The sequence below is a fragment of the Stegodyphus dumicola genome, chromosome 6 (assembly GCF_044657685.1).
Source record: "Stegodyphus dumicola isolate Sdum_Otavi_A_Nest chromosome 6, ASM4465768v1".
NCBI lineage: Eukaryota > Metazoa > Arthropoda > Arachnida > Araneae > Eresidae > Stegodyphus > Stegodyphus dumicola.
The window spans coordinates 80,453,931-80,464,020 of record NC_140773.1 but is presented as its reverse complement, the minus strand read 5'-3'; the positions used below and the strand labels follow the sequence as shown (position 1 = coordinate 80,464,020).

The 10,090-nt window shown below is 31.9% G+C and overlaps 1 protein-coding gene across 1 annotated transcript in view; it reads right to left on the bottom strand.

Moving 5' to 3' along the window:
- Positions 1 to 206: 206 nt before the first annotated feature.
- Positions 207 to 10,090, bottom strand: part of Droj2 (DnaJ heat shock protein family (Hsp40) member A4-like) — a 35,839-nt gene continuing 25,955 nt past the window's right edge. The window contains exons 6-7 of the mRNA XM_085818575.1: positions 4,244 to 4,443; positions 207 to 532 (exon numbers count right to left, since the gene is read on the bottom strand). Of these exons, the coding sequence (XP_085674701.1) occupies positions 419 to 532; positions 4,244 to 4,443 (314 nt within the window). The 3' untranslated portion in view covers positions 207 to 418. The remainder of the gene's footprint in view (positions 533 to 4,243; positions 4,444 to 10,090) is intronic.

Below are 10,090 nucleotides of genomic sequence, written 5' to 3'. Positions count from 1 at the left end.
ACATTAAAAACTATAAGCATTAACTAAAACAAAAGGAATTCTATCATCTCCAAAATTTTTAAATGCAAAATTATTTGCACCCATTATCTTGTTTACCCCAGAATACGTTAACCGGCAAGTTCATTTTCTCCCCTACTTTCATGAAACTTCTGAATAAACTAAAGTTTAAATATTTTTTTAAATCAATAAAACTCTTCAACACTAAATAAACTGAAAATAAAACAAATTTTAATGAATCAAATACAGGTAAATAAATACATACAGAAGTACTGAACAATTAAAGTTTACAATGTCTCCCTGTACTACAGCAAAAATGCAGCTCATAATTACAAACTGAAAGAAAATAAATATGTATGTAAGAATGTATGTGTGTGTATATATATAATTGAACATAAGTTCTTAGTTTACATAAATCGTCCTAATGAGTTTGACATTGTACACCTCGAGGTCCATCATGTTCATCTTCTTCATATACTTGTTTGTATCTTTGATATTTAGAATCATGATCAGGTGAAATATCCATTAAAGGAACCTAAAAAAAAAAATCATGCATCAGTTTATTATAACAAATATTAAACTTAAAATTTATATGAAGCATACATTAAAACACATCAGCTAGTACAAAGCAGCCATAAACAATGAACTAGTTGCAATATCTGGCTTTGCATTTTATCCCTATATTTTTAGCAATTCTTTATACTTACAAAATGACTTTCTACTGAAATTTCAGTACTTCCTTGGGATTAAACAGTTCATTCATTTCAGCAAGGCCAATAATAGAGCAAAAATTGATAGTTAGCCCTTTACCTAACCATTTTATAAATTAAGCCCACAGGAACTTGGCTCTGATAATTCTCAGTTTTTAAGATACTCATGATTTTAACCAGAGCACATTAGGTCCTAAATAAGATCCACTTTGGAACTTTTTATGCAAATGTACTACAATTCTTACAAAAAATTTCTCTTCTAACATTTTGTCTTAGATGGAACTTAACAGGCTTGAAACTTAATACTAACTTATGATTGCATGCCTCTCTTTCCCTGTGAGACAAATCCAGATTCTTTTCCTTATTGCTGTGGAAGAAAAAAATTAAAAACAGTAAATTTTCTGCTTCCAAAATTACTACTGGTCACTCCACTGTATTCACTAATTTGGCACTATCAGTTAACCCAGGATTTACAACAGGATGGAGAAAAGAATGACTTAGCACTGTATAATACTAAGATAAATAACTCAAGTGTCTCTGACTTCCATAGAAAAGACAGCTGCCGAGGTATAAAAATAATTACTTACACAGAAATGTTGCATTGGTTCTCAACTTACACATTAACCTTCAGATTCAGAAAGGGCCAATTTTGTTCCCCTGTCACATCAACTGCTTGATAACTCATTATACTGGCATGGTATTATAGTCACAGTGTGCTTGACTTCTTCTCTATGCTTCCATACCTACCAAAATCTCCTATGTTCTCATACTATTTTTAGTATTCTATTTCTTTTACTTTAAATTTTTTGGGGGGACATGGATTTTTTTCAATAAGTATTTCTAATATTTTTTTTTTTATATTTTATACTTAAGGCTTGAACAAGAGCTCATTACAGGGCAGTTCTAAAACTTTTCAATTTTTTAATGAAATTTATTCCACCTGGAGTTGGAAGCTCCAAAATAAGAGAATTTTTAATTAATTTATTGATTTTGTATACATCTCTTCACATTTCAGATAAATTTATCATCAATTATTTATTATTTGTTTTTGTTATTTCTCCCGATGGCCAGGCACACGACTTTATACTCCTAACTTTGGAAATTAAGGCCCGATTAACCTGCATCAGATTTCAGTACTTGCATTTTCATTCCTTGCACAGTATAAGTAAAAGTTTTCTTTCTTTCGATATTCCCGTAGATATAAAAATGTACACCGATTTATAATTAGCCTTATGATAAGATTTGCTGTTTAAATGTTAACAGGTATTTTGCTGTTAACTTTCACATCTGAAATAAAACGAAAATGAAGACAAATTTCTTCACAAAAAGATAACTGTCTAAAAACAAACATTTTTAAGTTCTTTCAAGTTCCCCCCCCCCAAAAAAAAGTCTCAATAAAATGTTAAAAGCATGGCAAATTAATATCAGGCTAGGTCAAACTGTTGGATCTACTAAGCATAAGACATTTCATGCCATTCCACAAAATGAACTATCCGTAATACCCATTGCAATACTAAATAATATGAAAACCTTAATTCAACAAATAATACAAGACATAATTCATGCATTTTGATTCACAGAGTACTTACTGTGGCATCACAGTATGAAAGACATAATGTGTGTAGAAATACTCAATGAAAGATCCCATTTTGGTGAACAAAGTGCACTGCTCGGTCAAACATAGCAGCCGATCAGTGTCTGCCCTGCAATTTTGCTATTGAGGCATTTTCAGAAATCATGTTCATTGATACAGCAATGGTTTTAAACAGTAATACTGTAAGATTTTCATATAAATAACCGGAAAAATGACTTACACGAACTACATATGGCAAGGGAATTATCGAGAAGCATTTTCTTGACCTTGTGCAGAACAAATCAGATCTTTATTTGTCAAAAAATGTCCTATGAAACACTCTGAACTAGTAAGCTTCATAAATAAGCAGAGCTTGTAATACTTGTGTAGAAATTATCCTTGCAAATTATATTAAAAAAACTGCCACAACAGTAAGATTACAGTATGCTGCTGAAAATCTGCTTTTAGAATTAATGGCCCATATTATTTTGAGAACAAAATATTCTTGCACTTACTTTGGTATCAGAAAGACATATGCAGTACAAAATTACATGACATTTTCTACTTCAGTGCAAATACTAAATTATTCAAAATATTGTTTTCGTAGTTTTAATAATGTAAATGTCATCCTAATAAATAGATGATGGAAATCAAAACAAAATAAAAAAAATTATACAAATCTAACTAATAAATGCAACTCTCACTCAGGACATCTAAATATCATGCTTCTTTTAACTGGACGGGCAGGAAAAGGCAATTAACCTTTTCAGCAAAACTCTTGCTTTATTTACTATATCAGGTGTTACCATGAAATTATTTGCAACAATTACACATATTTTGTCCAAGACGGGTGAAAACAATGACCACTTCTAGTGTTATTGTCAGTGACCACCACCCACAGAACACATCCCTACAAATCAGTCTCCATGGTAGTCATGGAAACAGTTTTTCTTTTTCAAGCGGAGTGCAACTTTGCATATGATGCATTCCCACACTGTCCTCACAGGCTTTTTCTTGGTACTGCAGAGTGCACATTTGTGATGTTGTCTTTAATGGCTGATGCTTATTTTCTTGAAGACAAATTACTGCATCAACTACTGGCTTCTGTTCCTTGATTAGCTTATGTTTATTGATTACCACCTAGTGAGCTACAAAGGGACTTCAGAAACGGTCAGTCTTGAAAACCACTCACACGAGTAAGATGTTCAATAGAAAAGGTGATTACCGAGTTAAAAGTTTAAGAGTTAGCTTCCTATGATCGGTTTTTCAGCATTGAATTATTTCTTGCTTTAGAAACTTTTTGGCTGCTGCAATTACCTTAGCTTATGAAATGATTTCTTCCTCTGAGAATTTTTAAAATGTAGTCTTTGAAACACACACGGCAGACGTAAGAACTATACAGAAAATTTAAGCTATATTGGCAAGTCACATTGTTGTACGTTATGAAAAATGTTGTTAATTGAGTGCAGAAGTAAATTAACAAATAGTCTGCATTGATATGGCATTATTTTCAAAACATAGCAACATGTTTTGTGCAGTAAGAAATAGCATACATAAGTGTTAAAGTCAGTAACGATCTCCCAGTACCCATTCAATAACTATCAAGAGGTATGAATGAGAATGGAGTCAACTACAAAAAAAGACATTTCCACTGAATAAAAATTTTAATTTATTAGATTCATCCTAACTATAAAATTACTTTAAATAAACAATAACTTTAAATGTAAAGCATGTAACTCTATTTTTTAACACTAAACAGCAAAAGAAAATTATAAGAACACCTCATCTAAAACCAGAGGACAAATTCAGGCAAGTAAAAAATATTTATCTGATTATTGCAACTAAACACAAAACAGTCAAAATTTTTTTAATTCAGATAATGGTTGCAGACTGAGAACAATTTTGCAATATTATGCAACAAAACAATGGATAAAAATAAACAAAATTTTTTTTTAAAACATACCTCATCAGCATCATCAGGAATAATATGTTCAGGTCTGGGTGGTAGAACAGCTTCTAACTGGGGAACTGCAACGTGATCGATAGTTTCTGGGAAATTCACAATAAATTGTATTATAAGTCTGCCCTTTTCAAACGGATTCTTATACTGAGGCATGCCTTCGTTTAGAATACATTTTAGCGATTGATGCTTGATTACTTCACCTGAAATTAGAAGGATAAATCAATTTAATACGACATGTTTGCTTCAGATCTGAGAAGCATAAACACAACTCTTAAAAAATAAACACGTTTCCAACAGATGCAGAAAATTAATTCATCTCTTTTAACTGTTATTAACAAATAATTTCATTTAAAAGTATGTTTTCAACATACAGATAAATACAGAAACAACTTCCAGGAGCCTTAATGGGATAACGTTAAATTTTCTTTATTCAGGTAAAAAAAACCTAAAATGAAACTTGACGCATTTCTACCTTACGAATTACACTGCTCATCAAAATTAAAGGATAATTTGAGAAAATATACTCAATAATTATTAAAGCTTTCAACCAGTCATCAATAGCATACTTATTTTATGTTAATTTTTATAACTGAAAGCAAAATTGGAATTTTACTCATCAAGTTATACAGGGTTCATAGCCACATTTTAGTTAAAAAAAATAAGCACCTATAAACACTTTTCAAGCACATTTTATGAAAAAAATAAGCACCTGTCTAATTACATCATACACAACTGCATAACCTTAAAAATTAGACTTGTAATTTAAAATATGAGAAATAAAGTACTTATTAAGAGAGAATAAACATTACCTTAACCATGGAAAATAATTACTTTTTTTGTTTGTTTGTTTTTAATTTTAAATAATAGTTTAATTTACAGAACTAGTTTACAATGAGAGAAAAAAAAACTACGAAGAACTAAACTATATTACAAGATTTAATGATGAAATTTCAGTTCAAAATAGAAAAAATAAATAATAATAAGGCATATTTATTGTATTTGCTTGGAACCTAATAATAAATACAATTTATATTTCCACTCGTATTGATATTTAAATAATTTAAATCTAAATTCTGAACATTTTTTAAATTTTCATTGTATATCAGTTTTCTCTTAACAGATATTGCAAGAAAAAAGAGGAACATTTCTGAAATCAGAAGACAGAAATTTGCTTCATGCAGTCATCTTTAACAGTAAAAGCTTAACTCGCATACTTGGAAATTGGCGAATATTCGGACAGTCGAGCGTAACTTGAAGGAGAGGAGGAGGGGGATAGACTGTAGCCGCTCTTTTGATTTTTCAGCTAAATAAATGCTTTAGACATTTCAATATGTACATCATATAAAAATAAACCAATGGAACTAAAAAATATTCTGCTTAGCAAGCACAGTAAAACTCTTTTAAGTGTTCATAAACAAATCTCAGACTGAACATCAAAATATCGCAAACGTTATTGCGCAATACGTGTGTCGTAATTCTTCCCTACCTGATATTATGCAATCGGAATCAACAACTGCCGGCATTGGGAGAATAAAGGACTAAATAAATGGGGTGTTTTTCATTCTAATTTTCAACAGACAGTGTTAAATTTCCGGAATAAAGCCAACTCCGCTTGGGTTGGTAGACCGCAGAACTTTTAGTCCTATTCAATGCAGATTGGAAAGTGACCCCCCCCAAAAAAAGAAGGTCCGTTGCTTGTTTTGCAGGGAACTGTAACAGTTTCAATATTCAAGATTTTGCGGAGAAAGGGGAGACCTCCCAACCTTCGTACTGTATAATGTATTGGCCAAAAAAAAAAATGAAATTATTTTGACTATTCGATTACTTTCCTTTTATTTAAGCCATTCCGAATATTATTCCTTAGAAAGCTAATCTGTGTAAAAACACACCCATTTTTGGAAGTTTATCTATACTTCAGCAGTTACTGCAACTATATTATTATAAATATTCATGCATATACTCATAATATAAGCATAACGATCATAATAAACACGAATATGAACTGAACACGTGGAACAAGAATGCAAATTATTAAAATCTTGATAGAAATTCAAACGTGTGTAGTATTTGGGTAGGAGGAAAAGAATGCCGAATGTAGCGGAATTTTCTACTGCTTTCGCAATTCTTTGACCAATAGAACAACGGGCACCTGTCTGTACTCTTTGTGCACACCAAAGGTTATGTTAATGCAGAGAAAGGGGGAAAAGCTATTTCCGGGAGTATGACTCACCATCTGACATTCCACATTAGGAAGAAAAGTTGCTTATTTAGTTTCGGCTTTGGTACCGGGAAAAACAGCGCGTTCAATAAAAAAAAAAAAAAAAAAAAACTAAAAGCAAAAAAATAAGGACTAAAAACAAACAAAAAAAAGGGGGGCTTTAAAGATAAAGTAAGCACCTAGAAGGGCCTTTATATTTTATTATCAAATATAAGGACTTATAAGCACTTATAAAGACCGCTACGAACCCTGTATTAGGTAGCTATATTTGACAAAGGCTACATGTTGAGATTTGGATGTGCAGAGTTGTTTAAAGTTATTATTCATTGTGATCATTCTAATGATAATTATTCATTACTTACTTAAAAGTACCACCAAAGGCAAAAGCAGCAGTTAATAGACTTGCGAGCGAACAGACTTGCGAAACCACTTACTTCAGTATGTAGCAGAAAGAACTGATAGTTGTTTTTATTCTTTTCCATATCTATCTGAAGAGCCTGCTTTTAAAAGGTCATGATTTTATACAGTTTATTATTTTTATAGCATCATTCAAAAATATTATTTTCCGATGCTATTTCATTTAATAAGAATTCATTCTAAAAGTTTAGTATTTCACTTGTTGATATCTCTGACAGTTCAAGATAGTTTGCAAAGAAGATCCTCTTGAAAGCTTTGCAAGTAGGCATACGTAACCCTTAAAACTGCTAATCTGGTAATGTCAGTCGACTATGAATTTGATACACCTTATGCAACTCCACAAGTGTCACTTTCATGCCAGCAGTCATGTTGCTGATTGGTTGAAGATTTTTATTTGATACAGGTACTGTGACTAGTATGTGGTATAAAATACTTAATCATACTATCTGCATATTTCCTGAATTTGCCGATACTGATCTTGCAACCACTTGTTTAAAACATTAAAATTACCGGCATTTTCAAATTAAGAACATCTCCAGATATTAGGATGATAGTAAAAAATGATTGTATGTAAAGAATTTGAAGGCATTCAAAAAATATATAGATTCGTGTAATATTGATACACCAAATTGTAATCATTTTTCTGCTTATCATTCTATCATTTTCGTACTGCAAATTGTGACCAACTGAAATTGATCTACCAAAATGTTAAATGCCATTATGTACACTCTTTAATTTTTCCTTTCACAGAAATTCCACAAAATGTTATTTTGAGTAAGGCCTACAGTGCCTTGCACAAAATTATTTTTTGAATTACTGCTATCCATGATCACAAACTAGATGTGAATCACTTGTTTCAGATCCACAGAATACTTGTTAGTAAAAACTATATCCTGAACAGCAATTAGATCCTGCTCTGTGATAAAAGAGCATTTTTCCAATTCTTGCCTTAAATTACAATGCTGTGCTACATAATAAAATGTTCAGGAATATGATGAAAAAAACTAAAGTAGTGTTTCTGTGATAAATACATATTATCAATTATGCGGTCAAAATCGCATAATCTAACCTTGAAAGTAAAATATTCTTTTTTCTTCATTTTCACTACTTATGACGAATGCTTCAAAACTACAAATTGCAATTGTGGCAACTTGAATGTTTTTATTACATGCAGTTACGTTGTGCATCCTTTAACAAGCGACACATAGTCTTCTAGAAGAGATGCAAATTGAACTAAATAAATTACCACCCAGAACATAATTTCAAGTTTTTTTTTTTTTAATTCTTCTTTAGGTATTTTATTCTTTAATCTTTAACAAGTTCATTCATTTTATTTTCCTACACATGCTGTGAACCCCATGAGATAGGTTGGGAACTGCCACATTAAAAGAAAGTTTACATATCGCAGGAGCTTTATAGACAATTTAAATAACACAGCATTTTAATTAGCATTTAACCTAAGTGGCATAACAGTCTAATTTGGTCATGAGACTATCATTTGGCATATATCAGATTATAATTTAAAACATTTTTCTTTTTAAAATAATGTAAATATTTTAATGAATGGAAGTTTTATGAAAACAGACTAAATATACCTACTAAAATTCAATTATAAAAATTCAGCTGATAGAAATTATTTAAATGCAAATCTTCATGAGCATATCTAAAAAAGCCATGCCACTCGAAGAATAAAAAACAATGATACTAAAATTATACTGGATGTCTATAAATTAATTGAGCAATTTCGTAAGTAAATAACTTCTGAAATAATAAATGAAATTAATCAGTTTAAAATTTAGACTAGTAGTAATATTTCCTAAGTTTATTCACAGATGATGTTGGATGTTATTATAATTGGCGCTATCATTTAACGCACTTTTCATTGTTGTTCGGCATTATGAAAATGGAGACAGACGTATAAAGGTTATGAAAAAGCAAATTGCTGTCTCTGGTTCCATAAAATTAATTCTACTTTGCAAGTAAGACAAAATTTTGTTCGAGAATACAAGAAAACAGCCCCAAAAAGAGATACTATTATGGCATGGTATCGACAACTTACCGAAAAAGGACGTGTGGCTCATCGAATCAAGTGCCAAGGCCAACAGGCAGCTTCAGAAGAAACTTTTGACGTATTAAGAGAAATGTTCATGAGAAGTCCCACAATATCCACATCATAGCTAGTTTGGAGCTAGGAATTCCAAAATCCCGAGTTTCAAAAATCCTGCATAAGCCTCTCAAGTTCAAACCCTACAAATTAACACTTGCTTCAATCTTTGAAGCCCGATGATCTGAAAAATTGACAAGAATGTTGCATGGATATGCTAAGGTGCATGAAGAGTGATAATGATTTCTTGTCACAATTGGTTTTCAGTGACGAAGGAACTTGTCACCTAAGTGGTAAAGCGAATAAACATAATGTAAGAATTTGGGGATCGGAAAATCCTCATGCCATCCTGCAATATGAAAGGGATAATTCCAAAGTAAACGCATTTTGTGCAGAGAGTGCCTCAAATCTTCTCAGCCCATTTTTCTTTGTGGAAAAGACTGTTACAGGAATTATTAACTGGACATGCTACAGATTTTCCTTATGCCAATCATTAAACAAAAAAATACCAGACAGTTTCATGTTTCAACAGGATGGCGTGCCTTATCACTACCATAATAACGTCAAAGATGAGGTGCCCTTTTGAACTGGTCGTGGAGGTGTTATCGATGGCCGCTATGATCACCAGATCTAACACCGCTTGAAGGAGAGGAGGAGGGGGATAGACTGTAGCCGCTCTTTTGATTTTTCAGCTAAATAAATGCTTTAGACATTTCAATATGTACATCATATAAAAATAAACCAATGGAACTAAAAAATATTCTGCTTAGCAAGCACAGTAAAACTCTTTTAAGTGTTCATAAACAAATCTCAGACTGAACATCAAAATATCGCAAACGTTATTGCGCAATACGTGTGTCGTAATTCTTCCCTACCTGATATTATGCAATCGGAATCAACAACTGCCGGCATTGGGAGAATAAAGGACTAAATAAATGGGGTGTTTTTCATTCTAATTTTCAACAGACAGTGTTAAATTTCCGGAATAAAGCCAACTCCGCTTGGGTTGGTAGACCGCAGAACTTTTAGTCCTATTCAATGCAGATTGGAAAGTGACCCCCCCCCCAAAAAAGAAGGTCCGTTGCTTGTTTTGCAGGGAACTGTAACA